At 47.9% G+C, this 24,753-nt stretch overlaps 4 protein-coding genes across 5 annotated transcripts in view; 1 reads left to right on the top strand and 3 right to left on the bottom strand.

Moving 5' to 3' along the window:
• Positions 1–515: 515 nt before the first annotated feature.
• Positions 516–8,090, bottom strand: LOC109511906 (GRB2-associated-binding protein 1-like). Its single transcript, XM_019863284.1, has 12 exons — positions 7,887–8,090; positions 5,446–5,574; positions 5,217–5,379; positions 4,885–5,026; positions 4,228–4,763; positions 3,112–3,194; positions 2,860–2,969; positions 2,529–2,785; positions 1,420–1,516; positions 1,095–1,224; positions 873–1,007; positions 516–752 (listed from the first exon to the last, which is right to left on the bottom strand). Exons 1-12 carry the CDS (start codon positions 7,959–7,961, stop codon positions 561–563), a joined length of 2,049 nt encoding a protein of 682 aa, XP_019718843.1. The 5' UTR covers positions 7,962–8,090; the 3' UTR covers positions 516–560.
• Positions 8,091–9,669: 1,579 nt separating this feature from the next.
• LOC109511868 (uncharacterized) lies at positions 9,670–11,181 on the bottom strand. Its single transcript, XM_019863210.1, has 2 exons — positions 10,989–11,181; positions 9,670–10,687 (listed from the first exon to the last, which is right to left on the bottom strand). The coding sequence occupies exon 2, from the start codon at positions 10,685–10,687 to the stop codon at positions 9,833–9,835; it is 855 nt and encodes a 284-aa protein (XP_019718769.1). The 5' UTR covers positions 10,989–11,181; the 3' UTR covers positions 9,670–9,832.
• A 2,581-nt stretch (positions 11,182–13,762) lies between these two features.
• On the bottom strand, positions 13,763–15,813 carry LOC109511866 (uncharacterized). Its single transcript, XM_019863208.1, has 2 exons — positions 15,255–15,813; positions 13,763–14,623 (listed from the first exon to the last, which is right to left on the bottom strand). The coding sequence occupies exon 2, from the start codon at positions 14,621–14,623 to the stop codon at positions 13,763–13,765; it is 861 nt and encodes a 286-aa protein (XP_019718767.1). The 5' UTR covers positions 15,255–15,813.
• A 6,521-nt stretch (positions 15,814–22,334) lies between these two features.
• The window catches only part of trpc5a (transient receptor potential cation channel, subfamily C, member 5a), a 37,713-nt gene continuing 35,294 nt past the window's right edge, over positions 22,335–24,753 (top strand). For both annotated transcript variants that reach the window (XM_019863291.1, XM_019863292.1), the window contains exon 1: positions 22,335–22,928. The gene's annotated coding sequence lies outside the window, so the exon portion shown is untranslated. The remainder of the gene's footprint in view (positions 22,929–24,753) is intronic.

Below are 24,753 nucleotides of genomic sequence, written 5' to 3'. Positions count from 1 at the left end.
TAAATTAAACACGATTCTGTCGTTCATGCCAAGAAATAATGACTTAAAAAAAAAAAAAACACTAACATCCGTGGAGTAGGAGTGATCCATGTGTCCTGTGATTGACCGGCGACCATGGATGGATTATTTCTTCAATCACGCTTTGTTCACATCAAGTCGCGTATTTGATCATGTGCGCACAGCCAAAATCAATCTACTTGATCCTCTAAGCGCTTCTTCTCAATCATCGATTGGCTTCAGATTTGACTCTAGATCTTCATGTGACCCAACGTTTTTTTTTTTTTTCATGCCAAGAAATAATGACTTAAAAAAAAAAAAAAACACGAACATCCGTGGAGTAGGAGTGATCCATGTGTCCTGTGATTGACCGGCGACCACGGATGGATTATTTCTTCAATCACGCTTTGTTCACATCAAGTCGCGTATTTGATCATGTGCGCACAGCCAAAATCAATCTACTTGATCCTCTAAGCGCTTCTTCTCAATCATCGATTGGCTTCAGATTTGACTCTAGATCTTCATGTGACCCAACGTTTTTTTTTTTTTTTTTTTTTAAATTCTCAGCTGTGTTCTTTGCACTTCTCCGTGGACATTCTCCCATCATGCCACGCCTCCCTGGTGCTCCTCAGGGCCTTGGTCCTCTTGGGGTCCACCACCACGTAGTCGACGCGCACGCGTACGGCGCGGGCGCACTCCTCCGCACACTCGGCCGGCTTGTCGCCTCTTCCGTCGATGTCGTCCGGGCAACGTTTCTGCAGCGTCACAACACAAAAATTCCCACAAATGTTGGAATGCAAGCTCATTTATATAAAAGTCCAAGTTATTGCAAATCATTTTTCAGCCCCACAAGCGGCAGCTCGGAATACTGTTACCTGTCTTGGTGGTGTCGATCGCCCCGTGTGGAGGTCCAGGTCTAGGTACTCCACCTGTTTGTTGCCTCTGGCTCGCCGGGCCAACGGGCTGCTGGCCCCGCCCTCAGAGGCCCGGTGAAGCATGAGCCTTAGAGACTGCGGGCACACAGGAAGAAAAAAAATGAAATGAAAAAGAGGGGAGGAATCCATTGCGAGGAGGAGATGGAGGAAAGCGTTATTTACGGGCTCTCCCGCGCTGAAGCTGAGACCGCTGGTCGTCATGGCGACGTAGCTGTCATCGGGATCATCCGAGTCGGAGGAAGGAGACGAACTGTGGGATGAGGTCGGCCTGGCTGAATGGCGACCGGGCGGGCTGAAACGTCACGCAAGGACATGAATAAGAAGTGGCAAGACACATGAGCGCCCCGCAGCTGGACGGTGAGATTGCTGTAACGCCTTGTGCTGCCACAAGAGGGCGCGCTTAATGTGTTTTGTTGGGATCCAGCAACCATTTCAACCATGAATGTCGGCTTTTAGTGATGTCGGAAGACACCCAGCAGATACATACTCTCTGGTGAAGGTTCGAGTGACAGGTGAGCGCACAGGGGGCGGGACTTCCTGCCATTCCTGCTGCACTGGAGGGAGATTCAAAGGAGCTGGTTTCCCTGGGAGACGCAAAGACAAAATTATACCTTTCACGCGCGTTGATATGCACTTATTGAAGTTATGAAAGCAGAGTTTTGAAATGCATTTAACCAGGAAAAAAAAGGCAATCAATATCAGTATCTCAATATCTCTTTCTTTACATTGCGCTTTCACAACAGCTGTAGCTGAAACAAAGCGCTTTGCAGAACGTTCAACATTAAATAACAAAACAACAGAATGCCAAACATGCAACATTGACCATACTGTCATACTTCTGTCAGAACTCAACAAAAGCATATATTTGTACACTGTACATGTCGAAGTACCATGTTGACTTGCATCACCTCCTAATTCCTAAAATTAAACAAAGAAATCATTTTCGCTCCTCTTGTGTAGTTATCATAACCAGCTTCATGATGTCATGAAGAGAAAACGCTGTTGGTCTTGTTTGTGTGTCAGTTGCGTGCCTGAAGATCCATGCCGGGGTGTCGTGTGAGCGTATGGACGTGAGCTGTGGCAGACAGCAGCGTCTGCGCGTGTGTGTGTGCGTGCTCATTGTGTTTACGTGTTTTACTCTTATCCTGTCATTCAATCGACGGCTGAAAAGTGCTCTAGTGACCGAGGCTCTCCTTTCCCACATCCGCTGGCATTACAGAAGCACGCTGCATATTCACTAATTTGCCTATTTGTGGATATCCATTTTTTTTGGGGGGGGGGGCGGGGGGGGCTATCTTCCGTCAGTCACTGAAAAATAAAAAATGGGACATATCATATAAAATTAGTGCTTTGGCGCTATCTGGTGACGTATTGGTGCCAAGCACAGATATGACCTAAGGTGAGTACAGTAGCTTAATTTAGATCAGTCACATGTGTTTTCATTGTGTTTGAAACAACTGAAAAGTGCATTGGGGACTGGGGCTCTCCTTTCCCATATGAGAGGGCATTCAAATACAATACATCGAGTAAAACACACAAAAATAGTGGGAATAAACTGCAGATTTCAGTGAAGTAGTGTGTATCTTGCACCCTCACCGCTGCGCCTGGGCTTGAGATCGCGGTGGATGGGGGGCGGCAGGGCCTCGCGCTCCCCTCCACCAACCGCACTCCTGCGGATCGGAGGGGCAGGGGGCGTGGCGGGCGTCAGAGCGGTGCTACGGAAGCCCGTGTGAGCGGGCGGCGGCACCTGCCTCCCAAAAGACACCGGGTCTGCCGAGGCGGGCGGGCGAGCGGCGACGGGGGTCATGGGGACGTAGTTGACCTCTTGGCGATGAACGGATGCCTCCGAGGGTCTGAAAGGATGAAAATTTCATGGCGGGGCAATGAAGACGCAATCATGAGACTCGCGCTTGTTGATGAAACGCACCGTGCGGCGAGCGGCGGTTCCGTGGTGGCGGCGCTCATGGCAACGTAATTTTGGTCCGCGTCGTCGTCTTCGGAGCAAACGCTGCCCAGCGGTACCATGCCTTTATTAAACTGACAGTGCACGGCAACCTGTCAAGGTCCAACTCAAACATTTGCGCCTCCCAAACATTTGGGGATGGTTGGATTTCAGATTGGGCAATTAATACCAAATCAGGAACCAAGTGCTCATTTCTGTCGCTAAAAAAAAACTCACAAAGTAGCTGTTGAAGCTGTCGCTGAAGTCAAAAATGCTCGCTCGGTCAGACAGAGAGCGAGCGGCGGACAGCGACTCGCAACCTGAAGACAAACAAAAACACAACAGCAGGAAAAACATCAAGAGGGTCGAAAATGGGCAAATGGCATTTTTTTTCTTTTTTTTTTGCCATTGAAATGCCAAACTCGTTGACTGCCATCCATGTCTTTCATGTCAAAGAGCCATTTTTACTGGGTTTGCAGTGACTGAGTTAATGTTGGAAAAAAACAAACCATTAAACCACATGGTTGTAATTATTGTACCTACTGTAGTATTCGTGAGTTGAATGCGTGGCCTATTCAGAAACACCAGGAGCCGGGTTGTTGTTGGCCGCGTCGCCTCCTGTTTGTGTGTCTGGCTGTGAGTTGTGGCCAAAAGCAGCTCCTTGCCGCTCCGTGCTGCCATTTTGTATGTATGTTTGACTGCTCGTCAAGTTTATTTGCCTTTATTTTAGTTGAAGCTTAACCTATGAAACCGAAACCTTCAGCATAAAAAAAAAATCTGATAGTAAATTGTACTGCAGACAAATTTATTGTTTGTGTTTATTAAAAAATATAAGTGGGAAGAGGGGCTTGAAATAAAAAAATAAAAAAAAAAAAGAAAAAGAATCACATGTTAAATCGCAAATATTGAGAGGGGGAAATTGCAATGAAATTATTTTTCCAAATTGTTCAGCTCCAGCACAATATGGACGTCTTTTGGGATTAGTGTTGCTGTCATCAACAAAAATTAGGATGAAGCATCTTCATCAGCGAGACTTAATCATGTGAAGGAGACGAGACGCGACCAAAACAGCTTGGCTTTCGCCACGGGTGCTTCTATGAGCTCGTTTACCAGCCGCATGAGTTGAAGAAGCAGCTGTGGCGAAAGCAAAAGTACGGCACCGGTTTTTTTCTTTGTGGACCTGAATTTGCCACCATTCCAGCAAACCCCCCCAATGCTCAGACTTTTTGTTGACCAAAACTTGACCAAACTAAAAAGAGTATGAACATGACTAAAACCGATTAAAAAACTCAAGTGACAGCTTGACACAAAGACTAAAATAGACCACCAAAAACAACGTTTGGGACAGCTCACCTGAGAGTGACTTGCCCCCCGTGGGACTCTCTCCTGGTGCTGCGATGGCGACAGGCTTGGGCGGGCGCGGCGGCGGCGGCGGGGCTGGCGTGGAGGCGCAGAGCTCCGCCTGGCTGAGGGGTGCCACGCTCGGTGTGGAGGAGGGGCGCAGAGCGGGGGCCGGCTGAGGTCCGGATGCCAAGCGGGGCACCTGGTAGCCGCCGGAGGGAGCGGCGTCATAGACGGGGATGGCCACGGGACGCAGGTGGAAATCCAAAGAGTGCTTCCTGGGGTGGGGGGAGGGGTGACAGCGAGGCTTCCCACCTTCTCTGCGGAGGTAAGGAGTCACGCCGGAGTCCAGAGATTGGCTTAGGGCGGCCGTCGGTGGGGCGGCTGTCCACGGCGCCGTCCGGGAACTGGAGGAAGGAGGGGGGAGGCTGATGGGAAGAGTGGAAGGCGAGGACGAAGAAGATGAGGAGGTGGAAGACGGAGGGGGAGGGGGGAAGAGCTGGTCACCGTTGTCGCTTTCCAGGGAGGGGGAGGAACCTTCGGGGGGCCTGCAGGAGAAAGGCCAACAAGCGCACTCAGCGGTCACAACCAACGGGGGGGTGGGGGGGGAGCATGACTATCGCCACGGCAACGGCGCCACATGGAAAGTGAGGCTTCCTGCTCTTTTACCTGACACGAGTCTGGCATTGCGCCAGCCACAGGTAGTCGTCGTGCGCATGACCGCTGTCGGCCTCCAGGGGGCGCAATCTCGCTCGGTCGTGAGGGGGCGGGGCAGATGTTGTTCCCGTGGAAACGGGAGGGCTGTCATGAACTGCAAGTGCAAAAAAAAAAAAAAAAAATGTAAGAATTAAGTTGAAATGTTCATTTCAGGACTGTTATCTTGGAGGAGCGATGATCAATTGTTTTTGGAAGTGCAAATAATCTGCACGGAAACTGACCTTCACGTCTCAGCAGTTGCTCGATTTAAATGAAACAGACTTCCTCGAATGCGTCTCACTGACCTTCGGTTGGGTTGAAGCCGCACAGCAGGCAGATGGCCGCCACCCAGCGGTTCATGTCGTCCTCCGACTCGGCCACGAGGTACCACGTCCTCTCCTCCGTCTTCAGGTCGAACACGAAGCTCTTCTCCAATTCCTTCTTGGTGAACGACAGCCCGGCGTCCACCTGGAGTAGGAGACAGAGGACCTCAACCGTCTCGCCCGGTTGCTGTGTGCGCCGTGCGTTGCGTACCTGCTCGCACAAGTTCAAGTTGATGGTTCCGATAGGCCGTCTGGAATTCGGGTTTTTGTAATACTGCAGAACGTCAGGCTCGCCGCTCAGCCGGCCGCTGCGCAGCACGAACCAGCGCCTCTTCCACGCCTGCGGGAGGACATGGCGACAAATTGTTTGGGGTGACTTTGCTGCGCTTTACGTGTGTGACATGGCAGCCCGGATCCTGTTTCACACACACACGCAAGTCACTCGCTGCAAAGTGTGTGACATGCTTTGTTAGCATTAAGCTAGGAGACTTTCATTCGCCAAAATGAAACGGCCCGCTTGAACACTTGGGTGTTGAAACATCCCATGTTTAATTCTCTTTTGTTTTAGCGTTCAGTTGCCTCTTTTTTACCGGCGCTCGCACTTACGTTGAAAAGTGCATTTTAAAAATTTGAATCACAAAGGGTGGTAAAAGTACCGTTTTGGCCCGAATATAAGACGGTGTTTTTTGCAATAAAATAAGACTGAAAAAGTGGGGGTCGTCTTATATTCGGGGTCTAGACATCATACCCATTCGCGACGCTAGATGGCGCCAGATATCAATGAAGTGAATGCTGAACTTGACTCCCCAGGCCAAAGTGAACCCCTGCCATGAAGAATAAAAATAAAAATAGCGGTAGCGCGAAGAAGAAAAATAAAAAATAGTGGTAAGAAGACAAAAGAGAAGAAAATAATAGAAGAGATAACAGAAAATGGAGAAACGTAGTGACAATCTGGAGAAAAATGGGTCGAAGATCGGCCAGGTTAACCGGCAGCTGAGGAGAAGTTATGATGTCTTTTCCATTTCAAAAACCAGAAGACATTCATTTACGAATGTGATTGCACTTTAGATTTGAATGAGGCAAAATAACATGCTTTTTCTCTCAAATATATTGTTATAATCATTTGTTTCAGATGTACTGGAATTATTTTCTGTACAAAAATTAATTTGGTGTTCAAAAAGTCTTTTTTCAAACTTGAGTCTTGAAAAAGAGGGGGTCGTCTTATAATCAGTGCCATCTTATATTCGGGCCAATACGGTATCTTTAAAATGTTGCTAATGTGGTGTCTCCACGTTGTGGATTTTCACTACTACGGTTCGCATGAAACGAGGCTTCCCTCTTACGTGTTTTTGTCCATCAAAGCGCACGACACTTCAAGCTAACTGTGCCAAGCGAGCGTCCCATCTCTGGCTGAAAACAGACAGGACAGGAAGAGGAAGTAGTCGGACAGGAAGTGAGCCGGCGGTGGCCCGTACCTGAAAAGAAGCCGTGTTTTGAGAGTCACATGCAACAAAACACTTTCTCAAATCCTCCTTCCTCTTCCTTTGGTTTTCGCTCTTGACCCCCACCTTCTTCCGACAGGAAGTGGACACAATGGATCCAAAAGAGCACTTCCTTCCCAGCCGCTATCCAAACCAAAAACCGAAGCCGAAGCTTTCACAACCGCTTCCCGCCTTCCACTTTGCTTATTTAGACCTCTGTTCCTCCTCATCCTGTCACATCTCACCAGCGCGGCCGCGTGACGTCCCGGGCCCACCGATGCGCTCATTTCGGAACCATCCGACCAGGGAGGTCTTCCACATATTTGAGCGCGCGCGCGCGAGTGTGCGTTCCTTTCCATTCTCCTTGGAAGCAAGTCCTTCCATCGCCTTCGAGAAGGCGCAGCTGAGAGCGATTAGAAGGGATTACATAACACGCACACAGAGGGAGCGTGTGATGAAGTTTGCCGCTCGAACTTTAGCCCAAATCTTCATATGAGCACACGTTTTTGCCGCCGCAGTCACAAGGCTCTCGCCGTGGGTGCGCGTGTCGACAACGGGCGCGCAGCGCGATCAAAATGCGCAAATGTACAAAACGAAAGCCCTTCGTTGCGTGACCGTGACAGGCTTTAAGAATGGGATTATTTGATTTTTTTATTTTATTTTTTTTTAGCCAACAGTCTCCAAGTTACCGTCCACCATCAATAGTGCATGTCCTCATTTGGGTCACGGATGAGCTGAAGCCTCTCCCAGCCGTCTTCGGGCTGTCGGCGGGGGGACACCCTGAACTGGTTGCCGGCCAATTGCAGGGCACACGTCGACAAACAACCATTCGCACCTAAAGTACATTTTTGAGTGAACAACTAATTTCATTTTGTGAACTGTAGTGGATGCTCACTCTCACTTAACCTCCATGAAAAACAAAACACACAAAAAAACAACAAAAAAAAACAAAGAGTTACTTGTGGTCACAACAAGGATGGAGATTAACACGACTCACTGGACAGGTATGCCAGATATGCGGTGTGTGTGTGTGTGTGTGTGTGTGTGTGTGTGTGTAAAGTTCTTTCCTATCATAATAGCGTGATAAGATGAGTCTTGTTTTTGCTTCCTCACCGGGGAGGAACGGAGTATAAGGAAGCAAAAGTACGTTCTTCTAGCCGCCGGTACTCACATAACGGCGAAGCTTTTTCTCCGGCGGCGATTTTCGGAGCCACCCTTCGCAAACGACCTCGGCGGCTCCACTCATCCTGGGCGCCGGGCGTATCCTCCTTTCCGGCAGTCAATCAGGTGTCGCTCGAGTTGCGCCTCATTAGTCAAGCCGGACCCTCGTCGAGGGAGCTGCTCTGGAGTCCACTGGCGAGCGAGTGAGTCCCGCCTCCTTCTCCCGAGGCCTTCTCCTTACCACCACTGGCTCCTCCTCCGGCCCAGACAACGGGGGGGACATTCCTGCCCAAGTCTCCTCCCACTCTTCCCGCTTGTCTTCTTCTCCCTCCGCTCCCTGGAACAGCGAAACATGCTCTTTCGAGATGCCCTCACAAGGACATGCATCATGAAAACGGACTTGACTCCCACTGACCTATCGCCTGGTTTCAATGGAAATTCAATTTGAAAGGATTCCTCTCTCCGCGCTCGGTTGTAAATGCTGACCTGCGGTGCTGCTCGGTCGTATGACTGCAGAGGTAGCACATTCCATAGATTTGCAATCAGTGTTCATTCAGTGTTTCTTCCACTTATCCTGGGTCAGATCGCCGAGAGGGGGTGGGGGTGGGGGCAGACAACCTCAGCGGAGACGAGGAGACTAACCTTCCTGCAAACACGTCTTCGAATTCTTCCAGGCTTCCTGAGATGTTCCTCGGCCAGCCGTGAGACAATCCGAGAGCAAAGCCTCTTCTGCTTGTCCTGGGCCTTTCCTGGTGTGCATCTTCCAGGTTTGAATAGGAGGCATCCGAAACAGATCCCCGAGCCACCTCATCTAGCTCCCCTCCATGTGGAAAAGCAGCGCCGCCCCCGCCTCCGCAGATGACCGAGCTTCTCAGCACCGAGGAAACTCATTTCGGCCCATTGCATCCGCAATCTTGATCTCCCAAACACGACCGGCTCCTTGTGACCACAGGTGCGCTTGGGAGCCGCTGGAAAATGGAGAGCATTGCCTTTTTGGCTCTGCTCTGGCTTCACCTGCGACGCAGCAATCCACCAGTCCATTTCCCGTTCTATTATTGCTTCACTTATGAAGAAGACCCCAAAATACGAATAAACTCAGCCACGATCCGCTCTGGCAAGAGGTGAAAACGGCAACTTGATAAGACCGACAGAGCACTGGAAGGCTCGTTTTTTTGTTTTTTTTTTCATCAAAATACATTTCCACAGATTTGAACTGACTGCTCCAAAACGACTCTATCACTCAACGATAACGGGAATAAAATAAACCTTTTCCTTGATGTGTTTTTTTTCGGGTTGGAGAATTTTTGAATACCAGAAATGGGTTCTTTTCAAACCACAAGACACTCGGCACGAGCTCTGAACCATTCTCGGAGCTGACGAGATTCAAGAAAACCATCGATAGGCGGGTGGGGGGTCTTGTTCCCCATTCATGTTCCTCCATCTTCACCCGAGATGTCACTCAGTCAAAAGCGTCTCCGCAGTGGACTTTTTTTATTTCTTTATGGTTGGCTGACAACACAGCTGTCTACTCAGGTGTGCCCGGCGCATTTGCGTGAACACACCTGTAAATTTGACTCCTGCCACACATTCGGATGATTGACGGAAAATCAGATACTGAACGGATGAGGAGGAGTTCATTTATCTCTCGGGCCCCGAATCCTTGCCAACTTCATGACAAGCAACATCGCTGTTCCCCCGTCCCCTTTTTTTTCGGTCATCTCAAGTTTTCCAGGCACTTCCAATGCCTTCACGGCCCACCTGCCATCATCAGACCACATTTGACAAGCACACACTTTGAAGGCAACAAGGATGGCTTTTATTCCACAGTTAGATTCCACACATTTTTAAAAGCAATTACATTTAAAAAGCAGAAACAAAAATCCTCGCAAATTCAGAAAGAAAAAAAAAATGCAAACTAAGAAATCACTGGATGGTGACGTGTTGGGTACGCCAGACTCACCGAGTGCTGTGTTTAGAGCACGTCCATCTCTTGTACAGAAAGAGGACGGGCAACACCAAAGTGCCGGGCACCCAAGCCACGAGTTCCACCACCGCAAACAAACAATAAACATGATTAAACGACACAATGACCCCGTACACTGAGGTCGTCAGACTCCACGTGTACCTCAGCAGCAACACCGTCAGGATGATCAGGATGCTTTTGAAAGCCCTCCGCTTGTTCGGGTCCATCCGGGACGCACTCTGTGAGCCCGGCCCTTTTCGAATGAGAACACAGAGAACCGAAAGACTGCAGAAGGCTATGACAATTAAGATAAGAGTCAGGAAGACGATTGCCACGATGGAAGAATACTGCACATATGCTAAATATGTGCTAATGGAGGAAATCAGCCAAACGCTGGCAATGACGACGCTCCGGAGTTTCAGGGCCCACCCCTGCCTCAGGCCCATGTAGGTGATTGGATGGACCGCGGCCAGATAGCGATCGAGGCAGGTCAGCGAGTGAAACATCACCTCGCCGTACCACATGAAGTAAAATATGTAAAAGGCGTAAGCGATGACTTTGTATTTGTTCGCCAAGAGGCCGTAAAGACGCAGGAGTGAGGCCAGCGCTCCGATCACGTCCATGGCCGCCATGTGGAAGGTGAACATGTCGGAATGACTGACCGCGGGGCCGGACGACGAAGGGAAGGCCGCGGCGGAGCGACGCCGCCTGGTCTGACGGTACGCGATGTACAGGACGTTGAAGAAGAGGGGAAGCGTGAGCAGGTTGAAGACGTTGAAGCACATGGAAAAGATGCGCAAGGGCCCAGATTGGAAGCACTTGATGAAATCACTCGAGTTGCTGGACATCTGCAAGAGGACAGACGAGACAGTTCCCATCAGACGCGAATCAGGGCCATGTACATATGTCAGTGAGCACTTCTCCTTTGGTGAGGTCACATTCACTCTCCGGGTGTGGCATGTGAAGATGAAAGCAGAAAGCAGCGCGTCTTCGGCCACCCGCAATAAAAGGCCACTCGTCGAAGATGGGCGTACATTTTACAAAGAATTTTGAATGATGTTAGAGAACCACTCCATTACTCAAGCTAAAATATGCCATGTTGCCTGGATTGCTGACCTTCCTTGTTAAAAAAAAAAAAAGGTGACTCACCTTATCAGGAGCACTTCCAAAGTCCAAACGTTTCGGATGCGACTTCTGAGACGAATGAGATCCCCGCTGGAGCCGTTTTGCATGTTGGCGGGGATGAAGTCTTCACTGTACAAACAGTAACTTGAGCCACAATCACCGATTCTCAGCTATGGCACGCTCCAGGAAGCGGGACGAGTGGACGTGATTCGGTTTCTGTTTTGGGTTATATATATATATATATATTTTTTTTTTAGAGGGGCCGATAATGACTGTTTCCATGTCGAGCCATTGAATTTTTTTCGAGCCAAGGCACATTTCTTTCATTGAAAACCACTAGCTGAAATGTGAAAAAAGCTTATTTAAACAATTAAGTGTTACATTGTTATTGTAAGCATTATTTAACATTGAAAAAAAAATAACGCTACATTATAACACCTGGACTAGGAATCAAATCAACACCAATCCAATATTTTATAATCTTGCATATTTATTCTCACTCAGTGTGATAAATGGTTTGGATGAAAACAGATCTGATATACTGGTAGCAATCTATAGAAGACCCACAAAGCTCTTCCTCCACAGCTCTCATTCTTTCTATGGTTTAAGTTTTTACAGCAGTCAGGCTATCGCTTTAGCCGCTTCCGGCCGGTAAAAGTAAATCCAAATGAAAGATAACTCGTTGTTTTGCGTGGCGCCGGAAACTTCGCTTGTCTCGAAGCATAAGGCGATTAGCTAGCTGCTGCTGCTCCCTGCCGGTATGGAAGAGTACTACAGGCAGTAGACCGCACAGGCATACATATTGGATCATTTCCCACGGCACAGGGTTTGAAAAACACTGCATTAAGCAACAGAAGGGTGCAAAGACCTCCGCTTTTGATCGCAGGGAAGCAAGTGTTCATCCTCTCTGTTGTCCGACACGCTGAGCTGAGCCGTCATCGCCTCAAGGCAAGTTTGCCGATGACGTTTTGGGGCGTGTCTCTCGGTCGATTATCTTGCTTTGTGTTGCCCGCCAAAATTTGAGTTCAATGAATGTGTCATGCCTGTGTATGAAGACGCCAGCAGAGGGCGACAAACACTTTCTGAAAATATATATATATTTTTTTTTGTAGCGGACAATGACTGTTTCCATGTCGATCCATTGAATGAGGGACACGCGCACACACAAGGGACCAGGTGTTGAAATGACAACGCTTCCATAATGCGTGTGCACGCGTGCTAGTTTTTCCCCGTTTAGCAAAGAGAGGGAGGACAACACGCACTCAACGCAGTGCGAGCTCGTGTGAGTGGGAAGAGTTGGAAAGGGTTGTTCTTGTCCTTTAGTTTAGTGTTTCCCCGATCTTGACTGAATCAACGCTCCCCATATTACATGGGAAAAATCTCACACCAATCTTGGACCTGAAGGGAGAGATTGTTGGGAGTCGACTGTAACACAAAGAAAGTTCAGTCTAATGGATGACATCATTGGAATTTCTTCAGAACTGTCTCTCATTCTTTCTATGGTTTAAGTTTTTACAGCAGTCAGGCTATCGCTTTAGCCGCTTCCGGCCGGTAAAAGTAAATCCAAATGAAAGATAACTCGTTGTTTTGCGTGGCGCCGGAAACTTCGCTTGTCTCGAAGCATAAGGCGATTAGCTAGCTGCTGCTGCTCCCTGCCGGTATGGAAGAGTACTACAGGCAGTAGACCGCACAGGCATACATATTGGATCATTTCCCACGGCACAGGGTTTGAAAAACACTGCATTAAGCAACAGAAGGGTGCAAATACCTCCTCTTTTGATCGCAGGGTAGCAAGTGTTCATGCTCTCTGTTGTCCGACACGCTCAGCTGAGCCGTCATCGCCACATGGGAAGTTTGCCGATGACGTCTGGGGCGTGTCTCTCGGTCGATTCTCTTGCTTTGTGTTGCCCAACTTGCCCGCCAAAATTTGAGTTTAATGAACGTGTCATGCCAGTGTGAGCGGGAGGACAACGTGCACTCAACGCAGTGCGAGCTTGTGTGAGTGGGAAGAGTTGAAAGGGTTGTTCTTGTCCTGTCTTTAGTGTTTCCCCGATCTTGACTGAATCAACGCTCCCCATATTACATGGGAAAAATCTCACACCAATCTTGGACCTGAAGGGAGAGATTGTTGGGAGTCGACTGTAACACAAAGAAAGTTCAGTCTAATGGATGACATCATTGGAATTTCTTCAGAACTGTCGAAAGGTCCCCAACCTTGTTTTTTTTTTTTTTTTGCACCACAGACCAGTGTGACATAAAGATACATGTCCACAGAGAGGCATGAAAACAGATAAGGACAAAAGATTAGAAATTTGATTTTCCATGAAGCTAATTGCAGTTGTTTCTCCTCAACAAAACGGATTGAACGACAACGATAAAAATTGACGGAAAATCAGATACTGAATGGATGAGGAGTCCATTTCTCTCCCGGCCCGCGAACTCTTGCCAACAAGAAACATTGCAGTTTTTAAAAAAAGTTTTCCAGGCGCTTGCAATGCCTTCACGGCCCACCTGCCATGTCAGTGTCTCTCGGTCGATTCTCTTGCTTTGTGTTGCCCAACTTGCCCGCCAAAATTTGAGTTTAATGAACGTGTCATGCCAGTGTACGAAGACGCCAGCAGAGGGCGACACTTTTTGAGAAGGCAACAAGGATGGCTTTTATTCCACAGTTAGACTCCACACATTTTTTAAAAGCAATTACATTTAAAAAGCAGTGAAACAAAAATCCTCCCAAATTGAGAAAAAAAAAAACGCAAACTAAGAAATCACTGGATGGTGACGAGTTGAGTACTACAGACTCACCGAGTACTGTGTTTAGAGCACGCCAGTGCCCATCTCTTGTACAGGAAGAGGACGGGCAACACCAAAGCACCAGGCACCCAAATCATGAGTTCCAGCACCCCAAACCAACAATAAACGTGATTAAACGGCACAATGGCCCCGTATACTGCGGTCGTCAGACTCCACGTGTATCTCAACAGCAACACCGTCAGGATGATCAGGATGCTTTTGAAAGCCCTCCGCTTGTTCGGGTCCATCCGGTACGCACTCTGTGAGCCCGGCCCTTTTCGAATGAGAACACAGAGAACCGAAAGACTGCAGAAGGCTATGACAATTAAGATAAGAGTCAGGAAGACGATTGCCACGATGGAAGAATACTGCACATATGCTAAATATGTGCTAATGGAGGAAATCAGCCAAACGCTGGCAATGACGACGCTCCGGAGTTTCAGGGCCCACCCCTGCCTCAGGCCCATGTAGGTGATTGGATGGACCGCGGCCAGATAGCGATCGAGGCAGGTCAACGAGTGAAACATCACCTCGCCGGACCACATGAAGTAAAATATGTAAAAGGCGTAAACGATGATTTTGTATTTGTTCGCCAAGAGGCCGTAAAGACGCAGCAGGGGGGCCAGCTCTCCGATCACGTCCATGGCCGCCATGTGGAAGGTGAACATGTCGGAATGACTGACCGCGGGGCCGGACGACGAAGGGAAGGCCGCGGCGGAGCGACGCCGCCTGTTCTGACGGTACGCGATGTACAGGACGTTGAGGAAGAGGGGAAGCGTGAGCAGGTTGAAGACATTGAAGCACATGAATAAGATGCGCAAGGGCCCAGATTGGAAGCAGTCGAAGAAAACACTTGAGTTGTTAGACATCTGCAAAAGGACAGACGGACAGTTCCCATCAGACACTGTAATGGCAAATTGACATATAACAGCGCTAAATGGAAGTAACTGTTCGTGCTATTGAATGCTGACCATTTATTTTGCTGATAAGCAAAGTTGCATGAGTCTGGACTCTGTGTAGCTGCTCAAAAATGCTGATTGCGCTGGCCTTCACCAACTCCCAAAAAGATAAAATGAGAGCGCAAGACGCGGAAAGGGACAAGGCTCCCTTGACAGATCTGTAAACGGCGTCCCTCCGTGCTCTTTTTCTTTTCTTTTTCTTTCTTAAATAAATCTAATCATTTTTTTTATAAACACTTTTGTTGTCTTGGTTTCCCTGGACAAGACAACACGAATCAGGGGCGTGTACATATGTCAGCGAGCACTTCTCCTTTGCCGAGGTCACATTCACTCTTCGGGTGTGGAATGTGAAGATGAAAGCAGAAAGCGGCGCGGATTCGGCCGCCCGCAATAAAAGGCCAATCGTCGAAGATGGGCGGACATTTTACAAAGAATTTTGAGTTATGTTAGAGAACCACTCCATTACTCAAGCTAAAATATGCCATGTTGCCTGGCTTGCTGACCTTCCTTATTAAAAAACAAAAAACAAAAGGTGACTCACCTTATCAGGAGCACTTCCAAGGTTCAAACGTTTCGGATGCGACTTCTGAGACGAATGAGATCCCCGCTGGAGCCGTTTTGCATGTTGGCGGGGATGAAGTGTTCACTGTACAAACAGTAACTTGAGCCACAATCACCGATTCTCAGCTATGGCACGCTCCAGGAAGCGGGACGAGTGGACGTGATTCGGTTTCTGTTTTGGGTCCATTAAGCCATTGTTTTTCAATTTTTTTCGAGCCAAGGCACATTTCTTTCAGTGAAAACCACAAGCTGAAAATGTGAAAAAAAAGCTTATTTAAACAATTAAGTGTTACATTGTTATTGTAAGCGTTATTTAACATTGAAAATATAACGCTACATTATAACACCTTGACGAGGAATCAAATCAACACCAATCCAATGTTTTATAATCTTGCATATTTCTTCTCACTCAGTGTGATAAATGGTTTGGATGAAAACAGATCTGATATGCTGGCAGCAATCGATAGAAGACCCACGAAGCTCTTCCTCCACAACTCTCATTCTTTCTAGAATTTTAGTTTTTACAGCAGTCAGGCTATTGCTTTAGCCGCTTCGGGCCGGTAAAAGTAAATCCAAATGAAAGATAACTTGTTGTTTTGCATCGCGCCGGAAACTTCGCTTGTCTCGAAGCATAAGGCGATTAGCTCGCTGCTGCTGCTCCCTGCCGGTATGGAGGGGTACTACAGGCACTAGACCGCACAGGCATACATATTGGATAATTTCCCACGGCACAGGGTTTGAAAAACACTGCATTAAGCAACAGAAGGGTGCAAAGACCTCCGCTTTTGATCGCAGGGAAGCAAGTGTTCATCCTCTCTGTTGTCCGACACGCTGAGCTGAGCCGTCATCGCCTCAAGGCAAGTTTGCCGATGACGTTTTGGGGCGTGTCTCTCGGTCGATTATCTTGCTTTGTGTTGCCCGCCAAAATTTGAGTTCAATGAATGTGTCATGCCTGTGTATGAAGACGTCAGCAGAGGGCGACAAACACTTTCTGAAAATATATATATATATTTTTTTGTAGCGGACAATGACTGTTTCCATGTCGATCCATTGAATGAGGGACACGCGCACACACAAGGGACCAGGTGTTGAAATGACAACGCTTCCATAATGCGTGTGCACGCGTGCTAGTTTTTCCCCGTTTAGCAAAGAGAGGGAGGACAACACGCACTCAACGCAGTGCGAGCTCGTGTGAGTGGGAAGAGTTGGAAAGGGTTGTTCTTGTCCTTTAGTTTAGTGTTTCCCCGATCTTGACTGAATCAACGCTCCCCATATTACATGAGAAAAATCTCACATCAATCGAGCCTGAAGGGAGTTCTTGTCCTTTAGTTTAGTGTTTCCCCGATCTTGACTGAATCAACGCTCCCCATATTACATGAGAAAAATCTCACATCAATCGAGGACCTGAAGGGAGAGATTTTTGGGGGAGTCGACTGTAACGTCAAGAAAGTTCAGTCTAATGGATGACATAATTGAAATTTCTTCAGAACTGTCGAACGGTCCCCAATCTTGTTTTTTTTTTTTTTTTTTTTTGCACCACACAGTCCTCAAATAGGCCACGCTCAGCTTTTTAGCGCAGAGCAATTTCCCGGAGTCTTCACGGAGATTTCAGGGTTGTCTACCGCTGACGAAGCTTCTGTGAGAGAAGCGAAACGTCCTTTTTTTTTTTTGTTTGTTTTTTGTTTTTTACCCACAGGTACAGATGACGACTGACAGAACCCTTTCTACCACAGACCAGTGTGACATAAAGATACATTTCCACAGAGAGGCATGAAAACAGATAAAAACAAAAGATTTGAAATCAGATTTTCCATGAAGCTAATTGCAGTTGTTATGCATGTTTCTCCTCAACAAAGCGGATTGAACGACAACGATAAAAATTGACGGGAAATCAGATACTGAATGGATGAGGAGGAGTCCAGTAATCTCCCGGGCCCCAAACTCTTGCCAACAAGAAACATTGCAGTTGAAAAAAATAAAAGTTTTCCAGGCGCTTCCAATGCCTTCACGGCCCACCTGCCATCATCAGACCACATTTGACAAGCACACACTTTGAAGGCAACAAGGATGGCTTTTATTCCACAGTTAGATTCCACACATTTTTAAAAGCAATTACATTTAAAAAGCAGAAACAAAAATCCTCGCAAATTGAGAAAAAAAAAAAAACGCAAACTAAGAAATCACTGGATGCTGACGTGTTGAGTACGCCAGACTCACCGAGTGCTGTGTTTGGAGCACGCCAGCACCCATCTCTTGTACAGGAAGAGGACGGGCAACACCAAAGCGCTGGGCACCCAAATCATGAGTTCCAGCACCATAAATAAACAATAAACGTGATTAAATGGCACAATGACCGCGTATGCTGCGGTTGTCAGACTCCACGTGTAGCTCAGCAGCAACACCGTCAGGATGATCAGGATGCTTTTGAAAGCCCTCCGCTTGTTCGGGTCCATCCGGGACGCACTCTGTGAGCCCGGCCCTTTTCGAATGAGAACACAGAGAACCGAAAGACTGCAGAAGGCTATGACAATTAAAATAAGAGTCAAGAAGGCGATTGCCACGATGGGAGAAAAATGCACAGATGCTACAGCTGTGCTAATGGAGGAAATCAGCCAAACGCTGGCGATGACGACGCTCCGGAGTTTCAGGGCCCGCCCCTGCCTCAGGCCCATGTAGGTGAGTGGATGGACCGCGGCCAGATAGCGATCAAGGCAGGTCAGCGAGTGAAACATCACCTTGCCGTACCACATGAAGTAAAATAGGTAAAAGGCGTCAGTGATAACTTTGTATTTGTTCGCCAAGAGACCGTAAAGACGCAGCAGGGAGGCCAGCAGTCCGATCACGTCCATGGCCGCCATGTGGAAGGTGAACATGTCGGAATGACTGACCGCGGTGCCGGACGACGAAGGCAAGGACACGGCGGAGCGACGCCGCCTGGTCTGACGGTAGGCGATGTACAGGACGTTGAGGAAGAGGGGAAGCGTGAGCAGGTTGAAGACATTGAAGCACATGAATAAGATGCGCAAGGGCCCAGATTGGAAGCAGGCGAAGAAAACACTTGAGTTGGTGGACATCTGCAAAAGGACAGACGGGACAGTTCCCATCAGACGCGAATCAGGGCCGTGTACATATGTCAGTGAGCACTTCTCCTTTGCCAGGTAACATTCACTCTTCGGGTTTGGAATGTGAAGATGAAAGCAGAAAGCGGCGCGGATTCGGCCGCCCGCAATAAAAGGCCAATCGTCGAAGATGGGCGGACATTTTACAAAGAATTTTGAGTTATGTTAGAGAACCACTCCATTACTCAAGCTAAAATATGCCATGTTGCCTGGATTGCTGACCTTCCTTGTTAAAAAAAAACAAACAAAAAAACAAAAGGTGACTCACCTTGTCAGGAGCACTTCCAAAGTCCAAACGTTTTGGATGCGACTTCTGAGACGAATGAGATCCCTGCTGGAGCCGTTTTGCATGTTGGCGGGGATGAAGTGTTCACTGTACAAACAGTAACTTGAGCCACAATCACCGATTCTCAGCTATGGCACGCTCCAGGAAGCGGGACGAGTGGACGTGATTCGGTTTCTGTTTTGGGTCCATTAAGCCATTGTTTTTCAAACTTTTTTGTGCCAAGACACATTTCTTTCATTGAAAAAAATCTTGTGGCACACCACTAGCCGAAAATGTGAAAAAAAGCTTCAACGATTATATTGTTTTTGTAAGCGTTTTTAACATTGAAAAAAAATAACGCTTTTTTTTAAAACACCTTGACTAGGAATCAAATCAACACCAATCCAATATTTTATAATCTTGCATATTTATTCTCACTCAGTGTGATAAATGGTTTGTTTGAAAACAGATCTGATGTCCTGGGAGCAATCGATAGCAGACACACAAAGCTCTTCTTCCACAGCTCTCATTCTTTCTGTAAGCTTATGTTAAATTATGAATTATTTTCATTTTATATTTGAGCATTACAATCCTTTATGTTAGAGTTACCTAAATTATATTCTGTTTCATAATTGTTGAAACATTCTTATGTTGCTTGCGTCTGATTGGCTGAAGAGAAGCAGGAAGTGTTTTCGTTACCGGAAAGAGGTGTGTTGTTCGGGAGTGGTGGAGCAGACGTTTGAAAATAAAAGCCACATTGAAACAAAATCCATCTCTCCTTTTCAGCAGTCAGGCTATGGCTTTAGCCGCTTCAAGTCCGGTAAAAGTAAATCCAAATGAAAGATTACTTTCGTTGTATTGCCTCGCGCCGGAAACTTCTCTTGTCTCGAAGCATAAGGCGATTAGCGAGCTGCTGCTGCTCCCTGCCGGTATGGAGGAGCACTACAGGCACTAGACCGCACAGACATACAGATTGGATAATTTCTCCACGGCCAGTGTTAAAAAAAACACTGCATTAAGCAACAGAAGGGTGCAAAGACCTCCGCTTTTGATCGCAGGGAAGCAAGTGTTCATCCTCTCTGTTGTCCGACACGCTGAGCTGAGCCGTCATCGCCTCATGGGAAGTTTGCCGATGACGTTTTAGGGCGTGTCTCTCGGTCGATTCTCTTGCTTTGTGTTGCCCGCCAAAACTTGAGTTCAATGAATGTGTCATGCCTGTGTATGAAGACGTCAGCAGAGGGCGACAAACACTTTCTGAAAATATATATATATATTTTTTGGTAGCCGACAATGACTGTTTCCATGTCGATCCATTGAAAGAGGAACACGAGCACACACAAGGGACCAGGTGTTGACATGACAAAGCTTCCATAATGCGTGTGCACGCGTGCTAGTTTTTCCCCGTTTAGCAAAGAGCGGGAGGACAACACGCACTCAACGCAGTGCGAGCTCGTGTGAGTGGGAAGAGTTGGAAAGGGTTGTTCTTGTCCTTTAGTTTAGTGTTTCCCCGATCTTGACTGAATCAACGCTCCCCATATTACATGAGAAAAATCTCACATCAATCTAGGACCTGAAGGGAGAGATTTTTGGGGAAGTCGACCGTAACGTAAAGAAAGTTCAGTCTAAAGGATGACATCATTGAAATTTCTTCAGAACTGTCGAACGGTCCCCAACCTTGTTTTTTTTTTTTTGCACCACAGACCAGTGTGACATAAAGATACATTTCCACAGAGAGGCATGAAAACAGATAAAAACAAAAATTTAGAAATTTGAGTTACCATGAAGCTAATTGCAGTTGTTATGCATGTTTCCCCTCAACAAAGCATCTTGAACGACAATGATAAAAAAATGGAGTTCCACTTCGGGCTCCTACCGTTATCCGACAATATTAAAATTGGACACCCTGCAAAAATACACGGTGACAATAGCAGTTCTCTGAAGTGGCTGCACATGTGCGTGCATGCATGTGCTTGTGTTTTGGCAGGAGTCTGGGCACAAAAAAACAAAAAACAAAAACAAACATTTGCACCGGGGCCTATCACCATCATGGTGACACCTCTGGCAACTATCGTTACACTTTGTCATTTCAAAGGCTGCATATGTGTCGAGAAAAGCATCCACGCACATCCTGCATTTCGTAACCGCAGCGAAGGTCAGTTTGGGATAACAGACGGCAATTCCCCCCACTTAGTGACCAGAGCGAGAGACAGGAAAACAGAGCCATCCTGGAGGATGACCAGATCATCTGGCGTGACTCTCACTGAATGATCTCCGGCACTATGAATTTACTCATCTGATTAACACAAAATTGAATGTGTTTTCGGGCCTGATCATTGACTCCTTTCTCAAGCTAATCAAAAAAAATAAATAATAATAATAATGGAAAAAAAATGGTTTGTCAAACTCTACCATTAGTGCTAGCTAACAAATTTAGCTGGTGTGGCTAAAGGTGTGTTTTAATGAAGCAACGGCCTCAAATTATGGAAGAGGTCAAAAAAATTACAGTTACTGTACCTTTTAAAGACAAAGTATGGAACACTTTTGGTGAAAAAAAAACCCAAATCAAAAGGGGGCGGTTTCACCCAAGAGGAGATGACAAAATGCTGATTAGCCGATAAACTCCTTCAACATCTTGGTGTGCTTTCACTGCTGTATTTATTTTCTATTTGGTGTCGATCCACTACACACAAGCACTTTCCAATTTTCTGTAATGAGTGCAAACCGTCATATTGATATCGTGATAGTAATTAGAAAAGAGCCACTCGGCTTCAAATTAGCAGGCCCATTGTCTCCGTTTGTAGCAGAAACCAAACATTCACCTCTGTAGAAGAATTTGACTTTTTCCTCACTCGCTGGCCTTTCAAACCAAATAGTGTACAGTACAATGTTGTTGAATCACACGCGGAGGAGGCTCAAATGAAATCCCACAGTGGTGTGGAGGTGTGCCTGGGGGGCGCTCGGTCTCGTCTAGTCAGTCCAAGTCAGATGGAAGCGACGGTTCTCTTCTTGCAATACACGATTCCACCACAGGGGGCGACAGCATTCAGTCATCCCAGTTTGAACAAAACCCAGTGAAACAAGGCAAGAACAATTTGAACTTCAATTCAATTTCTATTCCTTTCAATCAGAAAAAAAAAGACCAAATGTTTGTGAACCAACTCTGCACAAATGAAGTTTGGGCACCTACAATTTGTGAATATGAATAATATTGCTGTATATCTTAAAGGGGAAGTCAAGTCCAAAATGTTCTTGACAATAACCTGTTCCACGAGCCCCCACTGGTCTAAAAACGGCATTCTGATCAATATTGCGGTTGTGGAATGTGAAATGAGCAGTGAAATCCACCCGTTTTTTTTTCTTGATAAATCCCTCTCAGGGGGCGGCCATTTTGCCACCTGTAGTCCAGTGAAAATGACATCACAGTCGCTTAGTGCTCAGGTAGCGACCAATCACGGTTCGCCTGTTTTCTGAGTTTAGTTACGTGATGTCCTGAGCCGGATTTTGCTCCATGATTTAGATGCCACAAACACGATATTAATCAGAAAGCTGTGTTAAGACGAGTGGGGCGGCATTGTACCACAGCATTATTGGAGAAAACATTTTTGGCTTGACTTCCTCTTTAAAAATTCCAAACTCAACATCAGGAATTGGTCACCTCATTACGTCAAGGCGGTGAAGGAAGTTAACAGTGCTAATATCAGAAACAGAATTAAGGGTGCAAGTGTGTGGATGCGTGTGAGTGTTTGAGGCAATGGGAGGGGGGGGATATGCAGCCCCCTCCTGGTTGGCGCGGTCTCGCACGCAGCAGCATCACTCCGAGGCGCAGCAGCAGCAGCAGCAGCAGCAGCAGCAGGAGCAGGAGCACAGACGCTGTCTTTGGAATACCGGGAATGTTCCGTCATCACCTGTAGCTGCTGCACGGCGCTTCCCGACACACGCATGCGCGCACCGACGCTTCCCCTGCTCCCTGCACAGAAAGGATGGCACGCGCCGAGCGACAGCCGCCGCCGAATCACCAGCACCGAGCAGCGCTCCGTCCCCGTCCAGGCGGCACGGCCCGGATGAGCTGATCCCGCGGGAAGCAAGAGGTAGAGGGAGGGCCGGGATGAGGAGGGGGGCGCGGGGGGCGCGGAAGGAGATCCCACGGGAAGGAGAGACGTACGGACAGACCGACCCACTCTTGGGGAAGGAAGCAAAGCAACGCACGTGAGGCGCAAGGTGCCAATCGGGACTCATTTGGAGGATATTTTTTGATCCCTCTCGCAAACAGGTAAGACACCTTTACTCCCGCTAGCACCTGTCAGAAATCCGTAATTGATTCATTTACGGTCCACGTACGTCAAGCGAACGGGGACGGAAGGAGCCGGGGTGCGTGCTGGCGCTTTTCGACACGCAACGGACCTCGCGCATGTGAGAAACTGTTTGGGTTCAGTGCAGAGGCGGGAGATGGGTGGTTCACGAAGCGCCAGCACGCCCCCATTCTATTGAGTAATGCTGGGGGAGGAGGGTACGGGGGTCGGGTGCGGGAGGGGTGTGGGGGGTGGGGTCTGCAGAGTTTGCTCGGGTCTTTGTGGGTTTTGCGCCCGAGATGGCGGTGGAGCAGCCTGCCGCGCGCCACTGCAGTTGACACGGGCGCGAGTGTCAGCGCCTGTGCACCGGGGAGGCACGGAGATGATGGATGGCGCTGCAGAACGGCCGTCTTGGCTGCACGTGAAACCCTTAGTCAGCCCACATGCAGCCTGCCCCCCACCCCCAAAGGAAAAAAAAAAAATCACCTCCACCTGCTCATAACACGCATGCACGGGGTGTTAGCATGTGGACCACCTATAAATGTGTCATGAGAAAAGGATTGTAGGAAGTCAAACGTATGACGGTGAGACTCTTTGAAGCGGTCTTGTTGGCATTATACGACCACAATTTATACATTTGGCTGTTTTGCCGGTAAGGATCAAGGCTTTTGGAAAATCGGATAAGACGGCCAAGATGGCCGTTGTTTGATCGCCATTTTAAAATGGCCTCGTCAGCAAAATTTCGGCTAATTCTCCGCTCATCGCTAGCGGACGCAGATATGAAATATCGAGCGTCTCTGACGTTTCCGCTTGATGTACGTCGTCATGATCCGGACAAAGGTGGCGCCCTTTTTGATGTACGTCATCAAGAGTCGCCCTGATGGATGAAACTGACGGAATGGAATGAAAATTCTGTTTTGGGAGCGTGGCCCGCTGGGATCTGTACAAAAACCCGGTGGCGTGTTTTTGGCACGTGCACACGTGGATGAAAGAGTCACTGGTTCCTATTTAATATCGACTCCTTTTTTTTTTTAAGGTAGTTGGCTCGGCGCAGCTCAGCAGAAAGTTTCAAATCCTTTGTTTGCTTTTTTCAGTGTGCGCAATGGCGCCCATCTCTGACCCCTGTGGGTGAGGACTTGTTTTGAAGGTTCTCTCCTCCCTTCTTTCCTCTTTCGCTCACTTTCTTCCTCCTCCACTCTGCGTTTTTGCTCTTTCTCAGATAGACGAAGAGCAGAGCGGAGAGGATTGTTTTTTTTTTTTTTTCCAGCACAACACATTCTGTGTCCTCCTGCGGTTGTTCTTCCACAACTGACTCTCACGCAGCTTCCTTCATTTTCCATTTCGAGTTGACTTCATGTGACGGTTACCCGAACGCTAACCCCATTCCTTGTTCACGCTCACTTTTCCCCTTTGGCTTACCCTCATTTCTTCCACACATTTCCCTCACTTCTGCCGGCCACCTTCCAAACTCCTTCTTTCATTTCCTGCGTCCTCAGTTAACATTCTCCCGCCGTGGCAGAATCGTGGAAGGTGGCTGCGGCTGGTATCATCACGCTGATGCCAAACAGGTTCAGATGGAGGTTACGCCGGTTTAATCGCACCGCCGCCTCCTCACTCTAATTTTACTCCCCTTTCCGCGTCCGCTGTCGGGAAGCATTAGCTAATTCAATTTCGAAGCAGGAAATATGGCGGACATCAGGATGCCAGCAAGCGTCATTAGGCGCCGCGAAGGACCCTGGTCTACTTCCGTCCCAAACGCCACGACCCAAAGGTTCCGACAATTACTGAGTTGTCACTCCCCCCCCC

The sequence above is a fragment of the Hippocampus comes genome, unplaced genomic scaffold (assembly GCF_001891065.2).
Source record: "Hippocampus comes isolate QL1 unplaced genomic scaffold, H_comes_QL1_v1.1 scaffold18, whole genome shotgun sequence".
Taxonomy (NCBI): Eukaryota; Metazoa; Chordata; class Actinopteri; order Syngnathiformes; family Syngnathidae; genus Hippocampus; species Hippocampus comes.
This window is presented reverse-complemented; position numbering and strand designations above follow the sequence as displayed.